Below are 20313 nucleotides of genomic sequence, written 5' to 3'. Positions count from 1 at the left end.
TTGTGTGTGTAAGCTCTTTGAAGGGACCATATACTGATAGAAGTGTCCCTAGGAGAAATGGATACTGGGTATCACAGCACAGCACTTCCTGCCCTAGCCACAGGCATTACATGGATCTGACTTGACTATAAAATATATAAATGTCTGTAGTCTGGACAAAGAGTGTGTTTATATGTGCATCTGCTAAAATGGGCCATCAAAGGTTGAGTGTTGTGTTACATATTGGGTTAGATTCGACCCTAGGCAATAGTAAAATACATTTACAGCTGCTCTGTGACCAGATGATCTGTCGTATAGGGTGTGTTCAGTCACTGTTGGACACAGCTAGCGTGCGTGTGACTATCATGATGTGTTGTGTTTGAGAGGGTCACTGGGGTCTGAGAGCAAATACAGAAGTGCTGGGTTTCAACACTGACTCTGCAGAAGCCATCACGGCATTATTGTCACATTAATTAACATGTTCTTTCTTATTCCCAAGTCAGTAGTTTGCTCATGATAGCTTAAGCTTTTCCACTGGTCAAAAACCCCACGAACATCTGTTTTTTGTCTGCAATGGGAATGGATACAGTCGGCATTCGTTCCCGCGACATATGACTGTGCAGTAGATACAGGTTTTTATCGGCTCTGGCTCAGATCAGCAGTGATGGAAAGGTAACACCCCGGTGAATGTGCTATTTTTTCTTTTTTTTGGCAGTTAAAATGCTGACCCTGCACCTTTTGCGGTGTAACATTTTAGCCGTTTTTAGACATGAGGGTAAAAATGAGTTTAGCCAGAGTTTGCCTTTCACACATGCACAACCCAGTGGGAGGTTATCTGCACAGATGCAGGTTAACTCACAAAAACCCCACTAATTTAGGTGTACAAGAGTTTTGTACAAGAGTGTGGTGTTAGTTTTTTATTGTTGGTTGTGGCCTGTGGTCCAGTTGGTAGCAGTGACCTTGCCACAGTTAAAGCTAATTGGATCGGGAGGCCTCACTTCCTCCCAGGGGGCCTGAGAAAGGTTGAGACCTCGTTCTTAATAAGGAAACCTCTAACGGACGAAAAAAAAGATCTCCTCACTAATGCAACCAGAGGTGAAAGGTCGCTGAGAGTCCAGCATTCCTGGAGGTAAGTTCCAAGAAAAAGAGAGAGGATGACGGCGCAATATGCCAAATGCTCTCTTAATATCTAGCATTATACTACAGTACAGATGTTCACAATGTATTAGAAAGCAGCAGCACATTTTGGATGGAGATTCAAGTTCACATGCAAGGAAAGGACCATACTCAAATAATAAAACCAAGCTGAGGAAGCACTTTTTATGAAGCGGCTCCAGAGGAAAATGACTGAAGTTTTCACTGTGTTGATGCAAAGGGTGAACAAGAATCTGTGCTGGTAAAAGAGGTTATGGTCCACAGGATGTACATTATATCAGTGAGGAGTGAATCTATCAAAACGAAAGAAGGCACACATTCATGCACAAAGTGCTTCCATGTGTCAAATCCAATGGTTCTAGGTATGGAAGATACTATAATCTGGTAGTGGACAGGCTGATAACCTTGGAAGATGGGAGAAATAAGAGCTGCATCAAATCTGACTCTGCTTTACTCAGTATCTAAGCAGACCCAATCAAATTAAATCAATAAAATAGGTTGATTCAAACATTTGTCACCTGCCACTTTCAGATCAGCATCAATGGAGCATAACGTATAATGTGAGAAACAAAGGATTTTCCTTTCACATTTCTTCGGGGTAAAAATAAAACCGCCCCAAACGATAAATGTAAAGCCTTTAAAGCAAATGTAAAAAGAGAAACGCTGACACTGCGACCACAATCTGGGACTTTTATGGCACAGGAAGTGATAAAACTCCAAATCGATCCCATCTGCTTGAAAACCTGGTTCTCCTTCAAGTCGGAGCGTGGATGGTTTTCATCGCTCTTTTCGTGCTCACTAGTTGAAGGCAGAGGAATTTCTGGAGGCGGTTCTTCTGGAGGCTGTGATGATGGACAACGGGTCAGGTGGTTCTCTGCAACAGTGACTAATGAGAGCCAACCGGGGACCTTTGAATGAACCGAGGAAGGTGGCTCAGGGCAGCAGAAGGTTACAGCGACAGGAATGAAACCGACTGACATTTCTGTCATTTGCTCAAGAGAATTGAGCCTGAAAAACACACATTTTTCTAAATTCTAAACATATCTTTAGAATGTACATGGAATGTAGAGTGTGAGGAGAGGGCAAGCTGTCACTTGTTGCACCATTAACTGACTCTAATAATCTCCCATAGCTTCAACCTGATGATTCAAGCCCCTCTGACCCGATGTCTCTTCTCTACGTGACAGTGCTGTTCCCTAAAGTCCTCAGGCCACTTTGTGTGTTGTGGTGCCTCCACACCCTGCTGAGCAGTGTGGGAAATGATGAGCCCTTATGCACCGCGGCCTCCACTGGCTGCCGAACCAGAAACTATACAGGCCGAGACTTAAGTGAATATGAACACGGGCAGAAAGCCCACATTTGTTACTTCACCTTCCAGTAGATACAGTAGAATCACGTCCTACAAACATGTCAGCAGCAGAGATGTACTGACCAGAGCGCATAGAAGATCCACAGCCTCCAGCACCAGCTCCTGGTGTCCGATCCTGGCCACGCCGAGCTCCTCCAGGTCTTGATGTGTGATCTTTAGTAGCTGCTCCCCGCTGATCTTCTCCCGCTCAAAGTTGCCCACGTACTGCTGCAGGCTGTCGTCCAATCCTGGATACACACAATGAAAAAACGACAAACACTAATTAGACAACAAAAAAAAAAGTTTCATATTTTGAACGGCTTGTTCAACTGTCATTTTTCAAATGATCTTTGCCCCTATAAAAAGCAATGCGCACAGATCAGATAAGATCAACTGTATCCGTCAGTGTTATTAGCATATGTCCCTACACTGTGTGTGTGTGTGCAGTTTAGATAAGGAACAGGTGGGTCCTCTAGCTCTGCTCCTCGCTAGACAAACAAATTATAATCAGAGTAACAGTTGAGGCCACTAAGACTGTTAGGCTGGTTAAACAATGGAGGGCTATATTTACACGTGTGTGTGCATGCGTGCTTGTCCAATCAACGTGCTTGTGTCTACTATTTGAAGCTTCAAAAACAAATTAGTTGGACTGTTGCTACCAACGGCTGTGGAACCCACAAGTGTGTAACTCCCATTAATAAAGCAACAGCTCGTCTGATGCTGCAGAACGAGCACAATGTACAATGCATTGCAATAAGCAACCTCACAAACACACCCTACCCGTGCATGCGATGTGTCCCTCAGTGGACGCTCGAGTAGCGTTGGGACAACCGAGCGAAGAACGAGCCTTTGTGTGTGTTTGTGTGTTAGTGTGTGTGTGTGCGCCGAAGTGAACGCCATCTTTCTCCCCCATCAAAGAGCGCACAGAGAGGGGGCAGCTGCAGCTACATGGCCCTGCGCCCTGCTTCTCTGAAAGACCTGTCAGCTGCACGGCACACTCCCTCTCTCTGACCATACCAGACACTCACACACATTTCACACACACACACAAACTGCACACACTGTATGATTTGGCGGATACATTTTCAGTTGAGATATTCAAGGCGTGACATTTTAAGCAACATGTAACCTAACAGCAGATAATAGCATGCATATAAACTGCAGAGCATGTAGTTGTGAGTGAAGACACGCTGGGTGTGTTCTCTGGTCACTGAGCCACTTTTGTGAATGGCACCTCATATCTTCATGCCTCTGTGAGTCTGTGCATGTGTCGCAGAAAGAAGGAGACACTGTGCGCATCGAGTGTGTGCCCAGTGAATATTGACCAAACAAGCTGTTAGGAGTATACATAGAAGAGTGCACATGACATACACCAACTCAAGATGTTATAAGCATTTAACATGAAAACAAATGTAGGTTTTGTTGACATGGATCAGAATTATTGAGACCAAAACAATAAAGTAGATTCATCTTCTAGGTATCCTGTCTTTAAGAGCAAAATACAAGATATATGTTATCTGGCTTTTAACACCCTATTTTCTTAATATGCAAACTTTGCATTCCACTTTAAATGTCTGCTGACTGCCTGCTAAGTTAAAAACACTAAATGTGACCTGCACACTGATCTTCAGGGTATTGGATTTCGCTCCTGTTTATGCTGTAACGTGTATTATGGAGGTGACAATTAAAGCCAAATTTGAGTACGAGTACACAACACAAACACTACATTTCTGAACTTTGAACAGTTTTGGTTATTTCATAATACAGATTTCTCCATTTTTTTTTTATTTACTGCACTGTTATTTTTGGTGGGATGTGGGCAGGACAAGCCAGAAACACGATGGCACATACTTCAATCAATATTTGAATCAAAATCTAATGATGGTTGGTTGTTGGTTTGGTCGCTGCAAAAACAGATTTGATTAAACCACAACAACACAGACCTGTAAATGCAAATTTGCTTTTTTAAATTGTTAATATTCAATAAAAATACTTTTCAGGGGCTTTAAGTTAGCTTAGCTCAGACACTTTACCAGTAAAAACCTGCTCTGTCAGACTTCTTGGATGGAAGGCTGTTATTGTGAAGCAGCTGGCTAACCTGGAGCGCAAAGTCGACATTTGATAGAAGCTGGAACAGGAGTAAAGTTCCCGGTTTCATGATTCCTTGATATTGCACAATTGCAGCCCTTTGTGCTGCACTAATAGTAAAAATTCACATAACAATGACACTATACATCTGGATATGCTGCACTGTGTAGCCAAGAGATGTTAAACTACCTACAAAGGACTCCCTTCAGATCCATTTAAATTCCATTATGGCATCAAAGTTCACTTACAGCAGTGTTTTCAGGCCTCAAGGAGACACATGTGAGAGCTAAGTTCGTCTCCACTGAATCAAAAGGAAAAATCCACCATGACTTGTTAACAATTAGCCGCCATACGTCAAGTCCAGTTAGCCTGATACGATTATTCTCATTCCTGTGCATGCCGATTCCTGAGCTGGGAATTTTAAACCCCTGATGGGCCGGCAGTCTGCAGAGGAGTACGCTCTGAATCGTAAGAGGGACTGAGTACTGGTCTGAGCCCACACCGACACAAACACAAGCCAAATTCAAACACTAGGCTAGTCACTTAATGCGATTAGATGGAAACAAAGACTCGGATCCTGAGGGGACAAAGTTTCTCCTTCCTGCTGCGTTAAAAAGGCATTTCCTGTGGAACGGTGCCACCACCCTAACTAAAGAGAAGAAGAGGAAAAGGGCACAAGGGAATTGTGCAGTTCCGCTCACAATAAAACATGCTGTGGCTTACATTGTGTTTTTTTCTTAGCTTGGCTGTTGTAAAACCATGCAGACTAGATATGGGAAAAACCTTGTGGAATGAAACAACAGGGCGAACGAGTGAGGAATGAATCCTCGTCCACAATTAGATGAATGAAGGGTCTTTCTTTGGCTCTAGACAGCTTTCAATTTAATTTATTCATTAGCAAAGTGCGTTATCCCCACAGCTCCTGTCCCTGAGCGTAGTGCAGGCTTTGGTGAGTTTAGAAACTCAAGATCACTTCAGGGTCCAAACTGATCTGCATTTCCTTTGAGATGGAACAATTCTAAGTGTGTTTGTGTATCAGTGAAAAAGATCTACCACTTTAGATGGTAGCAGTGGTTGAGAATAAGGCGAACTGTGCGCTAGAAACTAAATGCCTTGAATTCAGTGGCCCTCACAGGAACATACTACAGCTATCCCTCCCTGTGGACCCAACCATCGACACCTTCTGAATAAAAGAGGGGTGTCCTTACAGTGGGGCTTATAAAACATTTACAGGGCCTTGATCTATGGCTTCTAGGGTGCGTGTGTATGTGTGTGAGACTATCAATTTTCATTAAGGGCAGGGAAAGTAATAAAGGAGATAGAGTGTCACGTTATTGTGAATTGAGGGGAGGGGGGGGGCAGCAGGGAAGACCGTGTGAATGCTTTTGAAAAGCCTGCGCAGGATGAAACACTTTGGAGAAGTTTAATGGCCTCTGTGAACCACTTGGCAAATGTCCTCAAACCAGAGCAAGTGGGTGTAACTGCCACGCAGAGGAACCAGCACATAGTGACAATTTCCCCCCCAAAACATTATTTTGAAAAGAAACTTAATCAAACTGGACCGGATTTTATACGAAGCATTCAAATACTACACTTTTTCAATTAACATAATTTACCAATTTAAGAGTTACTAATTTATACTTAAGGGATGCACAGTCCTTTAAATATACAGTTATTTCAATGAGCAGAAAATACATTATTTATCATGTCATGATATGATGTCGCTGTTATTTCTCTGATTTATATCACGGTAAACTTGATATCTTTCTTCAATGAAAGATTAAAGACGTCAACTTGGGTTAAAATTTGAAGAAATGTATTTAAAAAAATTGAGCCATGCTTCTTAGTTAAAGACATACAATAGTTAAAAGAGCACATTAAACTAAAATTAAGAATGAGCAAACAGAAAATACATTGGCTGCAACAAAAGGCTGGAACTACATAAAATCAAGTTGATTATGACGCAATTTCTTGAGTATGAGAGAGAAGAGAGCATCTGGCTCAGTATTGATGATCAATAAATAAACAGAGAAGCAGGAGCTTGGCAAATGCCAGATTGTGTCCCAGTATGGCACCTGCCGTTCACTTGTGGGGTCTTTCCTACCACCCAACCTCTTCCATTCAGTAAACAGTCATTATGTGTAGAATAAGTTACCTACACAACAGTTTCAGTGAACGTAGGAGGCACAGTCCTGGACTCAGTCGTATTTCTGAACAGCTGGGAAAGCAAGAACACCAGATAATTCCCAGTCTGGATGCTACAAGTGGAACAAGACCCTGTTGGAGGTCTTTGAGCTCCGCAGCCTACGTAAAGGCTGTGTAAGCACACATTTTTGGCAACGTAAAAAACAGCAACTGTTTGCTAATTTCTGAGCTATTTTTGTCATCTCAACATTTTCCCGTCCCACCAGAAGAAGAAAAACTGCAGATTTGGTTTAGATTTGATGCAGCAAGTACATGAGGACCAATTTAGTGTTTGTGGCACACAGGTTTCAATGTTCAATGTTGTCATCTGCAAAAATGATCAACAATTCCTTCAATCACGCCTCTAGTTGCCAACTTTTTGTTCACAGGGGTTTGATTACACTAGAAAAAGAGTGAACAGTCTTTTGCCTCCTACAGAATGAACAAAACAAAAAAAAGCTCCCGCCTCTTCACCTCCCCCATCTTTCAACCCCTTATTTTGCTCCCAGTGGGAGCTGAGCCACCCTGTTACACACACACAGAAACATGCACACAGACACACACACACACAAACAAGGACACACAAACACAAACCAATATCCCCACTGGGGTGGCCAGTGGGAAAGCTACTGGGTGTAGAATAGCAAAGCCACTGTAACTCTGCTGTCTTTATTTGTTAGCCCGGCCTCTGAACCTGTGGGGAATGGTGCGGAATTTGACTCATTGTTCTCTGCTGAGCAGCTCCATTGTGGGAATTCACAGCGCTCATGCACAATGGTCTGTGGCTGGACCAGGCCGTGTTGTAATTACAAAGAAAGAAAAAAGCTCCTCTCGGCAACTGCTAAGCTATCCTCCTAATGCATGACTTCACAGGACAACAACAGAGCCGGTACACACACTGGACAGGCCCTTCCAATGGGAGCTGGGGATAGGAGCTACACAATGGCGCTCCACATCTCGCCAATCAGCATGTTGTGTTCTCATCTGTTGACAGTAGAGAATCGCACAGGTTTCTGTCTACAGTACGTCTTTCATTCGTTAAAAACAATGTTTGTTTCTTATAATTCACCTAGTTTCATCGTTATTGTTGAATCAAGTTTTACTGATGCTGCATCTTACAGGACAGGGTTCTGGTTAATTTACGCTACTTTGACATAAGAGTACGTTTCCTGCATTGTTTACGTTAGCATGGTTTATAAGCAATACTAGAAGGAAGCGCAAAGTGGAGACTTTTTTACAACATGCAATTGTTTGGTAGAGGAGGTTCGGATAATATACCTCTTAAGAAAGAGGAAAAAGCTACTTTTCCTGTGAAATAACATCATATAAGCCGTTTTCACAGACATGACCTACGGGTAACATCCAGAGATTTGGATACGGTGTTAACCTGTAGTCTGCCTTTCACAAAACACAGCTGGGAGATCTCTGCACATACGCGTTCACAACAGCATCAAATCCTCTGCATTATTAGGGCCAAAGATGGAACAGCCGGGTGCAGCAGGCAGAAGCAGGAAGTGATGTATTCCCTCAGTTTTGGGTTCGTATCACCACAGTCTCTTTTGAGGTCTTTGTCAGTGTCTTCTTTTTCACTGTGTTTTCTTTTTACATTTTTGCGTCGGCCGTGTTTTAGAACCATCATCAACCCCCCAATTCCCACATTGTGAATCAAGCGGGGGTCTCTTGCTGTGTTCTCACATCGACTTCTCCTGGATTTCTACAGACTTTATACTAGGAGGCCAGGCAGATAAAATCGCAGAAAAGGAGTCTCACTCGGACATTTGTACACATGAATCTCCTCCGGAGAAAATACAGAGGTATGAGTAGTCCAGTGCATATCCAAAAGCAGCTATAGATGCCATTGTTGAAAATTCTGCCTCATGTCTTTGGTTGAATTATTGGATACACTGTCCCCCACTAATTAAGGTGGTACTGCAGCGCTTCCTCTTCATCCCAAAGCTTTCACAAAGCGTGCGTAAATACAAATGAAATGAATTCAGACTACGGAAAGAGGGCTGCGCCGGCTTCCGTATGTACACCTTGACCGTAAATTAGTCTTGAGGGTAAGTCAGTGACGGGGTCGGGGTTCTATCACTTTTCTGAATGCTTAACAAGCTGGGACCATGTGTGACCCCTGTTTTAATCTTATCATTGCTTCCTCCTGCAAACAAAGACTGTTTCACTTCATGTACCCTGATCTAAAACACAGACAACTACAAAATGGCAGTGACATGTCCCGAGTGGGCTTCTTAAGTGAGAAAAAGCAGCTGAGGCCGGTCCCTCCACAGGCAGACAAAGGCAGCTCTGTCTCTTACAGCGTGATGGACGATGACTGATGAGAGAAGAGGGGGTCAAAGTTTGCGGGGCTGGGAGTACCACCCCCTGGGCTCAGTTAATCCTCACCTCAAGCGGCCCACAAACCCCAGGCACAATGCTGGGTAACTAGTCAGATTTCTAAAATTCCTCCTATTTCTAGTGGTTCAGCCAATACTGACAGGAGACAGGTGAGAGGGGATTCCTGGAAGCGATGTGGGTCAGAGCAGAAGATCACAGGGTAGGATGACAGGTATTTTGTCACATGCATGATATATGATGACTTCTGGTCACAAGCTGATAGGAAGATGGAACAGAAACAAGATGGAGCTAGAGATGAAACAGCCTGCTGCAGGCGCATTAGTAACGAAAGCAACCAAAACAGTTGTAGCTTAAGATAAAGGCATGGAAGATAAATCATATACAGTTGGGCAAACACAGACAGATATTTAGTTTATGTACTGTATGGGGACATAGGTACAGGGATATCTGAGAACAGGTTTATAAAGCTGTATAGAACCCCTGTCCTTCCTGATTAGATAGCACCAGTATGCACAGGTGGTGTGGCCCGGCCTTGAAGGTTGAATAGGGGCAAGGGTTGAGGCAATAACCTCTCAGGACAACGTAAACACCCATCCCTCTCCAGTCAGTCCGCCGCCCAGCAACACTGCAGCTCGTTGCCACTAGCATAAACACCCTCGAAAGAAAGCAACAAAGCCCTAAAAATGTCTCAAAAGTCCCCACCTCCTCCTTCTCTTCCCAGACCTTTTCCTCCATCCCCACCCACCACAATCCTGCTACGTCTTTCCTGGCCCCTCCAGTGTCCGTGATTATTGTCGTGGTTCCGCCTGTTGACATGTATCCCAAGATAGTCACAGTCTTTGTGTCTTGAAAAAACACAAGATACAATGTAGACTGTCACTTTTGGAATCCGGAAAACGCTGTTGTCTTTAAACGAGAAAGCACTGAGGACATTCACTCTGTGTGGCCATGAGAGTCACTCCTCAAGACGGGATGAGTTGCATAACAAGCAGCGCTGTTTGTGTGTCAACAGGACATCTAAAAGACCCGTGCTTTGCTACAGCCTATGCATCATTTACCAACGACAAAACTATAATTAGGGAGTTGCTGAAAAACAGTACAGGGATGGAGGCAAAGACGCAAAAAGTGGAGGAACAAAGGGCTGAGACAGAAGACGACAAGGAAAGACAAGGAAGGAAAATGACCACGTGAGTGTCAACCCCTTTCAAAACTAAACCTGGGTTCAAAGTCATAGCCACTGACACACAAACAGGTTGTGGTGAAAAAACAGGGAACTCTGTTTAGCAGCTTTCAGCCCATCACATGTATGATCAGGGTGGCCCTGCTTGTTGATTACAGACACATTTACCCAGCACCATAATAGCTGCCTATGGAAACCACAACAAAGATGAACACGGTTTGGCAGAGGAAATGAGCCCCACTCATTTAGTTTGCCGTGGGAATATTGTGCTGGTAGACAGAGTAACACTGCAACTCAAAAAAACTGCTTCAATATACTTTATTGTTCGATGACAATGGTTGACTTGGCTTTTATGAAACACAGTAATATGACCCAGCCTTTAATTAAACCAAAGATAGCTTCCTATTGCCCCTGTGGCTCGTATGGTTGACTGCAGTACTTTCTCTGGTCCTAATGTGGATCCCCATAATAATCTTTGGATAAGAACCTGCTAATTGCCACAAATCTCCCAGAGAGTATATCCCTGCTCAAATCTTGTTAAAAAGCCAAGCTTAAAAAGCAGAAAGAAAGATTCTACTGCCAAGCCGTGTAGAGGATTTACTCAATCAAAACTGACAGTGGGTCCACCCGTGACCTTGGCACAGTGGATGTCCCTTCCTCAACCCAGGCTGTCCACACGCACATCTGAGGGGCTACCTGCGATTTTACAGAGCCATGAAGGAGGTTGGGGGGGTGGTGGTGGTGGTGTTGGGCGGCAAAGGTTGGGGAAAGTTGGAGGATGATGAAATGAAGGAGGAGGAGTGCGTGACAACAATCCAGCAATTTATAGCTGGCTCGTGGGCAGGTCAGGGGAGGAGGAGGAGGAGGAGGAGAAGGGGGTCAAAAAGATTGAGAGCATCATTAGTCTGTCCATCCTCTCTGTACAAGACCAGAAAAACAAAAAGACACTCATATTCCCACACTTTCACGCCTCTTCCAAAAACACAAACCACATTCCAAAACGAAAAGCAACAAGTCGTCAATAGCTTTCCCCGAAATGTCCTAATGACTAATTGCTCGTATTACTACACCGAGGAGAAAATATAACGAACACTTGAATAAATTATGCAACGTAAAACATTACTAAGCAGCCTGCAGGCACTAGGCGGCTGATCCTGTTCTCCCTGCTGCGGGAAGCCTCCAGGTGGGGGAGGGTGAGTCATCCTCAATGAAAGGTAGCGGTGAGCGACACAGTGTGTCACCAGGACAGGGAACCTATGACGCAGACAAACATTCACACACTGCATGTTGGTTATTCTGCTGAAGTTTTCACCATTTATTTTTCATGCTCTAAATTAATCATATATTCTTACCACACGCGCACGCTAATCTCAAGAAAACCACACTGCCCCTTTGCAGCCAGGTGAGGTTTGTTTGTATTCTGGTCAGCACCTGTGGGTGTCCCTCACAGCCATGACATATTAGGAAGGGACAGTCATGCTCCTATGAATAATAAATGTGTTGTTGACTGGAAAGGGCGTCACATACAAACAGAGGAGCAGGTGGGAGGCTTTTCCCAGGTGCACGGAGGGAAACAAAAGGTAGAATTATTCGATTCTCCCATGGTTGTTTCGTCAGGTCCAGGATCTACCACTCCCTGCTTAAACAAATTCAAACCCCTATATTTTCCTACAACGACCTTTGTTCAACCTATTGAGAAAATATCGAGAGGGAAAAAATGTTTTGTTTGAAACGTGCTGGTGTTTTCAGCCTCGGGTCCAACGTGGCTGAGATGCGGCACGAGATTTGTCAAGTTTTGGCCTCTGGCAGATCATTTTAAGTTCAGTGAGTTGAGACTGAGATGTCACAACGAATTCCAATTTAAGCATGTCAGGGTGGATCTGTCAATAAGTGTCCTGTGTGCTGGAGGCCTTGACTGCTGGAAGAGGATCAGGAAATGGTTGTTTTTCTTTAAGGTAGTCCCTGATGAACAGGATGTAAAACCGTTTCTCCATTACTTCACTACAATGTGTTTGTGGAATTTTCCGTGGAAGACCAACGGTAATTTTATATGGGGATCAAATGCAAACTGAAACTTGGCACAAGCGTTTCAGCAATTAGTTTGTTTTCAAATTCGCTGCAATAAAGTCATATGTGCCTTTGTGCTCCGGGGAAAACCAAACATACGAATAATCACCAAGAAGGTATGAAGCTTCCCTTTAATCTTGCAGGTGTTTTAGTTTCCTGGTAAAAAGCACAATACTTTCGACCATCCACTCAATGTGCATGAAGCGGGTTGCATGGTGAACCTGGGGGCTCATCAATGGTGTAAACACACACTGGCCCATTACATGCTGCCAGGTCTATCAACACACTAATCTGACCAGTTAACAAGACACCTGACGGGTTTAAAAGCTATTCATAGCAAGAGAAATCATAGGCAAGGATTCTTACAAACAATAACAGCCTGTATCTAGTTCATTTGTGATATGAACACATGATATAATGTTGAATGGACTGCTAAATTAAAGTTTGAGTCAGTTTAAAGTTTAACCACAGGACAGCAATTTTAGAACTGTTAATAGCTAGACAGGAATTCAGCCAGCCTCTGTGGACGACTGGAAAAAATAAGGACTAGTCTGGACATGTTTTGAACAAGCTCTGATCTGGCAACTACCCAACTGCCCGGCTAAACCCACAAGTGGGTAACAGTTCATAAAACTACAGATCACTTCATAATCATAATGACACTGCACTCCATTACAGTGTAAGCTGGTGGCAGGATGAAAGAGCTTTGTGTGTATTTGGTCAGCGAGGGGGGAGACCATCAATTCGACTGGGTTCAGCGTTTTAAATCCGTTAAAAGCAACTGGTGGCCCCAAATGCAACAAAGGACATGTGTGACCTGTTTTGACTGCTCAGTCGCCGAGCAGTTTGGGAGGAAAAAAAAACATCAGGCGGCTGCATTCCATTCATGTTCTGTGGTTATTTGCGCATAACTGCATTAGCAGGGCTTTGATAGGCAATATCAACATGGCCCTATGCTTCCTTTTTCGTTCTCTTCACCAGTGCAGCAATGCGGACCTGCTGCGGCAGATTAAACTTTTCAAATCCCATGACTGTGACAACGAGCCTTCAGCCGTAATTGTGACACACAGGCACAGAAACAAACGGGTGTGGGCAGGTGCATACGTTTGACATCCCTGCACGAGAGGTCAGTCAGTCAGCATGTGACCCGTATTTACACTTTACACGCTGTGCCACCTCAGGCTGGAGCTTTTACTCTCACGGCTTAAGCATGGCACTTCGCGGTGCAATGCTCTTACAGCGGAGCAGGGCCAAGTAGCTCACAGGCCCTGCTAAGCTGAGATCATCGGGGGAGATTTGCAATGCATATTTTAGATTTGAATGAAAAGCAAACTGGTCTATCCCAGGTTGGCAAGGGTACCAGGTGGCATTGGGTCTCCTCCACTGGCAGAGTGAGGAGAACTGTTGGGTTCCCAGGCAATACACACTGATATGGTTTGCCTGATAAAAGTAATAACCCCAATAAAGTGCTGCACACATGAAGGATCATTATTGTGTAGTGTGCAAACACGATATCAAAGCCGAACGTACTCACCTGAAGCTCATATTGCGAGCAGCGATTGACCCTTACATAATAAAACCCTCAGTGAAACAAATTAACTCTTGCTTTGTCTTGCTCACTAGAACAATGACATAAACTATTGATGATTTCTCTAGAAGTCCCCATATGCTGGAGCTCCTGAGGCTCTAAGGCCGGGACATCGGGCTGTGTGAGAAACAGGCCGCGGAGGGGCCAACAGGAACAAAACCACGACAGTCCCTTTCAGTCACCCCTCCCCTGGGGGAATCCACTTACAGCACTTCCCCTGAACTCTAAAGGCCATTTTCTATGAAAAAGTAATGCGGTTATCTGCCCATCAGGGCAACACAATAAGTCAATTTTAAAGGCTGAATGGCTGTGTGACTTGTAACTGGTAAATGTCAAAGAAGGGTGTTTTAACATTGAGGGAGGAACTCCTGTCATTTGAATAATTATTTAACCTTAACCTAACCCTACTTCCTTGTATACATGAGGCCACTGGAAGGGGCATGCAAATTTCCACTGTTCCTAAATCCTATGTCGGGATTACTTTGACACCTGTCCACCCGGATGCATTTACACACAGCTTCTACAGCATCAGGGTTGCTAAACTGGATTAATGATGCGTGTGGAGACTATCCAAACATAGACATCCACTTCTCCGATAGAGCCAGCACTAAAACAGAAGCAGTGGATGCCTTAATAAGGGTGAGGCGTCTGCATCACGTCTGTTCACACTTCAGTAAAAGGAGTCCCTGTTTCAGCCAGATAAGAATCATGGGCCATCATTGCCAACACCTCACTATCTTCTGTATAGATAAGCCTGTTGAAGGTACCCATCAGTGAGGTAATTTAGACTGAGTGGACTCAGTGGTATTATTTTTTCAAGTGGCCACTTGGTCAAAGACAAAATCATATACAACACAAGTATGTCACCTCTCTTGACAAGGCTGGGTACCGACCTCTGAACTTGTAAAAAGGAACCAACAGAAACACATGGATCACTTCAGTTGTACTTGTATAGCCCATATTCAAAAATCACCATTTGTCTCATGGGCTTAACAATGTGCGACATCCTCTGCCCTTTACCCTCAATAAAAGTAAGGAAAAAATACCAAAAACCATTTTATAACAGTACCGATGCAAGTTAAATCAAATGGTGATACATTGAATCCCTGAAAGGGTTAAAAACTAACAGAGAATAGAGCAAGATTAGTGTGATAATATGACGCAAACCTCCTTTTTGGTCATTTCGCACAGCCCTAGTACACGTAAGTAACCACTAAGATAAACCAGGACCATTTGCCAATATGGAAGCACTACAGTACAACAACAACACAACAGAAAATGCAAGTGTTACACATACAAATTTGTGTCAGTTGGGCACCGGTACCAAATTCAAGATACCAGTATCGTATCGAGTTTTACTTTTAAAATGCAACTTCTTCCTGTTTTACACATGCACGCACATAGCTTGTATGGTCATGTGATATATTTGTTAGAATGGACAGGGATTATTACTAATATGGAGCTGTAGTGGAAGGAGATTGTGTTACTTATAAAACACCATTTTAAAACAAAAAATGTATCCGTATGGATGTAGCCTGACAATGAAATTACAGACTTGGCACCCTGGCGTTATTAGAGAGGCATGATACAGCTATATAAAACCATTGCTGCCACGCTTATATTTTCCAATCACAACAAGCACACATGGGATAACAGCCTGCATTGGACCATGTATATCAGACATCAAGTTATGGGCCCATACAACAGACACATCTGCAACAGTAGCTCCCAACACATCACTGCCAATGGAGTCAGGCCTTGTATGGATGTGTGTGCTAAACAGGGAAGTTTAGTCTTTAAGTGGTATGAGATGGATGCAGGCCAATAGACCAGCAGGACTTTAATCACGACCTTGTGCTCCAAATAAACTCCATCAGTTAAGTTCACATGCCTAATTCATCTCCAGATACATGGCTTTGAAATTTGATTATCCAGCGTTCAAGTATAGAAAATATTGGAAGACATCCAATGTCTAGTGACCTGCAAAGCCGGGGCTTGTTAAAGAACTGGACAAAGGCCATTTAGTCAGACATTAGTTGTGTGGGTTTACATGTCTGGGATGCCTTGTTAAGACTTGGCAGTCAGACACTAAGTAACTACAAGGTGGACACGAGTAGAGGACAAAAAGAAAGTGTGTTTAGTAAATGAGAAGTTATTTGGCTGAGTTGGCGCTAAACATTCCCTGGTGAGTGCCAGTCCGTCTCAGCTGAGGCACTGCCCCTAAGGGTTCAAGACTATATTTGGAAAATGACTAGCAGCATGTGACTTACACTTTTGACTGAGTGTACGTGGGTCTGCAGGTCAATCTATTAATGCCACAGCTCTTCAAACTTAACCCCAAACTTGTGCTGAATTAGCCATCACCACAAATTGAAAATTCAATTCATTAACTGCAAAGCTATCATGTTGTACCATCTACACTGTCATTAGAAAAGTGCATTCTTCCCCTGGGGCACGTAGCTCCACACATGACATATGGCACTTCCATCACACGACACTCACAGGTCCAGCTGGAGGACCAGAGCCTGTGGTGTAGGTTCTGTGCTTCAGTGCATCTTCAATCCCCCAAAAACCAAATACAACAGTGTGTTTAAATTGTAGGAAACAAAAAAAGCCTTTCACCAGCAGTAAACATTCACAAACCACCATTTGATCAGCTTAAACAATGCAAGTGATTAACAACTGTCTCAATACACAAAATGTCCCCGTCTTACCCGGGAAAACAACCTGAGGCAGAAGAGAGCGAAGGTCTACAAACAAAGTCCTTCCCGGGACTTACTTCTTACACACAGGCACAACAACCCTGGAAACACCCGTGTTTGCCATTGGTGTGAATAGGTCAACATGAGGCCATGACCCTACTCTAAATTAGGGTTTACCACAGTGTGATGCTGCTTGTCTTTGGTATGGATGATTACACAAGCTATTCTTCAGACAAAACAAAGACTGTGTTTACATGCCACGTGTTTTGGCTGAGTACTGCACAGAGACTGTCGGTAAAATCTGGCCCAATCTTAGCTCCATTACTTTGCAGTTTTTGACAGCAACAACTTTATGTATATCTGTGAAGATCTCAATCTCCCAAGCAAGTGACTATTCAGCCATCCTGGACCACAATGAGGAAAAAATCTAAATTTCAGGGACAATCGTGCAAAGCAGCATCATCCGCTTCCCTGAATCTATATCAAAGCTGAATTTACATTGTGACAATGACAACAGGAACGGCGACCTTCCCCTGCAACAGATCATTAGGTACGAATAGTTAGCTGGAAGTTGACCTTTGTTCCGCATCCCCTAATCAAGCACCGGGTTTGTATGTGAAAGGGATCTCTGAAACATTCCCATGAATGTTCTGCTGTCATTTCAGATAGTTCACTCCTACCATGTGTGTCTGTAAGGGGGGGTCTCTACAAATCCAGTGGTTGAGAGCTGCACAGACAACCGCTGAGTCAGATTTTTAGGAGTCCGACAGCAATGGGGCCTGTGTAGACAACTAATCCTCGAACCACACATGCTCTGGTTGGGCTCTTCTCACTACACACATTGAACCTAACCCCCTCCACAATCCCCTTCAGCTCACAGCTAGAGATGAGCACTGGAGGGCATGTCTCAATCAGCAGTAACAAACACTGCTACAGATCCAAATGATGACCAACGAGCTCTGAAATTCAATTCACGAAATATAAAAAGAAGGAAAGCACCTACAATTTGTTTTTGGGAGTTGTCAAAATGCCATTGACAGGAGAGCAAAGACAAACAGCTTTGTGACACATAAACAGCACATCACTCCTTTAGCAGACTTATAAAGACACACTTCACTGGTTAGCATTTGGAATGAAGCACCGCAACGACTTCATACCTCACATACCATTTGCTGTCCCTCACTAGACATACCTGTGCTGTGACTGGACTCGGGTTAAAAGAGGAATGATGACATTACCATTGCCTGCATTCCTGAAGGGAATGGTTTGTTATGGATGTGTCAGACACTCAAAAAGCACCAAAAAGGGATCTAACTGAAACGCGTTTGTTTTAAGAAAGGGGACTTGCTAAGAGGGAGTGAGCTAGCAACATAAGTTTTTTTATAAACATACTTAGATAATTGTTGAAATCAGTATAAACTGGACATCAGCGTTACTTCATTTAGAAATAAGTATTGAAATGATTGAGTGTACACTTTGATGATAGTGTCAAGCCTCACTATTTGTAATACTAGTAGAGTCTATAAAGTGAGGTTAGACTGCCGAACATGTTGCTTGTTTCTGACAGGGAAGTTAGCTTATTTAAGAATCAATCAAACAATTCTTAACTGAAAAAAGTAAAGTCAAAGTGAACAAGTTTTACTAACAAAATGCTATTTTAAGTTGAAGAAACTTCATTAATTTGTGAGTTACCAATTTTTGTATTGTTATAAGTTGCTTAATCAGTGTATAGTGTTCAGCTAATACTTCAGCTGAGGAAAATTGCCAAAGTGAGAGTTAAAGCAGTGAGACTGGATAGAAATATGACAGTGAGTCAAACATTTATTTTCAGGGGGAAAAAAACTAAATCGTATATTAACTTCCAAAATGACTTCAATTGGTAACACGAAAATGAATTAGGTTAACAAGTTATACTGTAAAAAAATTGATAATTTAAATTTCAAGAAACCAAATTAATATGTGTGTTTTTTAATAATAGTATATTCTAAAGTTGGTAAAGAAGTTTCTTTTTTCAGCGTATAGAGTTCAGCTGATGCTTGTCTCTCAAATTAAAACGTTAGCATGATATAAACATCTCAGCTGAGCAGTGTAATAGGACAGAAAACTCAGCTGAGTGAATAGCTCAACACCAGTGAGAGGGAGAAGCAGTGAGACAGGACCATGACACCTGTTTGACAGAGAACAAAGTGTATTTGACAGTAAATCAAACATTGATTATATAAAAGCTTAAAGCATTAATTAAGTTCAAAGTAAAGTTATCTTACACTAGCAAATCTAATCATTTTAAGTTGAAGAAACATCATTAATCTCTGTGTTTCCATTGAAGCATCTATTTAAGTTGGCGAACAAGTTTTTTTTCCGTCTGATGTTTGTCTATCAAGTGAACATGGAAGCATGACTCAAACGTTTCAGCCGAGCAGTGGTGTTAAAGGAAAGGAAACACAGTTCAGGGGAAACTGCTCCACATCAGTGAGAGTCACAACAGTTGCGGTTCCATTGTTGTTAGGCTGATTGGAGGACGAGGAATGTTGTCACAGTTTCTACGAAACCAGCCGGAGATAACCGAGAGGAGCGAGACTCAGAGGAGAAGAAGACAATGAGCAGGAACGAGCCACTGTTTGTGCCATGTTACAGTAAAACAACACAACACACACACACACAAAGTGCTCCACACTTCTTACCTCTCATCCACTCGACAACTTGCTTCGGCGTCCACTTGGTTATGGGCTCCATGGTTTCTCCAACACACCGTCCGCGGGCAAACAACAACAACACCAACGTGGCGACGGGAGTTTGATGAAAGAGAAGTGAAGCCGAGCTGTCACATCGTTGGTGCCGCCGGGAGCTGCTGGTCTGTGTGTGTCCGGACAGCGCACGACTGAGAACACATGTGACCGGAGAACCTCAAATCCCCCACAGCTCCTCACAGCCCGGCCCGGGATCACTGCTGCCTTCACGTACCGCCGGGAACACTGGGAGAAATCCCCACTGCGTGCAAAGTGACGACACCAGGCAACCTCTGTTGAGATAACTTTGCTTTTCTCAGCTATTGGGAAAAGTCCAGCACAAGAAATGTTTATTACATCCCGAGGGGCAATTCGTTGGACAGTCACTGAAAAAACAGATAATCAATAAATATAATGCAATATACAAATCCCAGACTGATTTATAAGGGCAATCTACAGTGGCCAAAGAGCTCAAAGTACTGCAAATTAAGAAAACACATGCAAATAAAAAAGCCCAAAAAGTGATAACCTGGCTGAACTTCAATGCTGTGGGAAGTTCCATCACCACTGACGAGTAGCAGACTTCCCTAATTGCACTTGTTTGAGTCCCATGGAAACATTGTTGTTGTTATCGCTATTCAAAGCACATTTCTGTATTTGCATGTGTTGGGACTTTTTGCAGCGAGATCAACTGACGTGTTAGGGACACACACCCAGGTATGATCAGCCTGTGGTGGGCCCGCCTGAGAAGGGGGTGTCTTGTGGTCAAAAGGCCCGAAACACCTGTAAACTCTCAGGTACATGACTGAAGATATGTCCCTAACATCTGCTGGTGGTTGCTAACATCTGTTAACATCTACTGGCGGTTGGCAACTTAACTACTGCAAAACACCCTCAAACGTACAAGGGATATTCACTGTCTTGTCCTATGTTCTGAAATTAAA

General features: G+C 43.3%; 1 protein-coding gene across 1 annotated transcript in view; it reads right to left on the bottom strand.

Annotated features, from left to right (window-relative positions):
• Positions 1 to 19420, bottom strand: part of LOC133016031 (connector enhancer of kinase suppressor of ras 3-like) — a 34990-nt gene extending 15570 nt beyond the window's left edge. Inside the window, exons 1-2 of the mRNA XM_061083332.1 lie at positions 19325 to 19420; positions 2567 to 2730 (exon numbers count right to left, since the gene is read on the bottom strand). Of these exons, the coding sequence (XP_060939315.1) occupies positions 2567 to 2730; positions 19325 to 19376 (216 nt within the window). The 5' untranslated portion in view covers positions 19377 to 19420. The remainder of the gene's footprint in view (positions 1 to 2566; positions 2731 to 19324) is intronic.
• Between the last annotated feature and the right edge of the window lie 893 nt (positions 19421 to 20313).

Source organism: Limanda limanda, chromosome 12 (genome assembly GCF_963576545.1).
Source record: "Limanda limanda chromosome 12, fLimLim1.1, whole genome shotgun sequence".
NCBI classification, from domain to species: Eukaryota; Metazoa; Chordata; class Actinopteri; order Pleuronectiformes; family Pleuronectidae; genus Limanda; species Limanda limanda.
The sequence above is the reverse complement of the archived record's forward strand: the minus strand, read 5'-3'. Positions and strand labels throughout refer to the sequence as shown.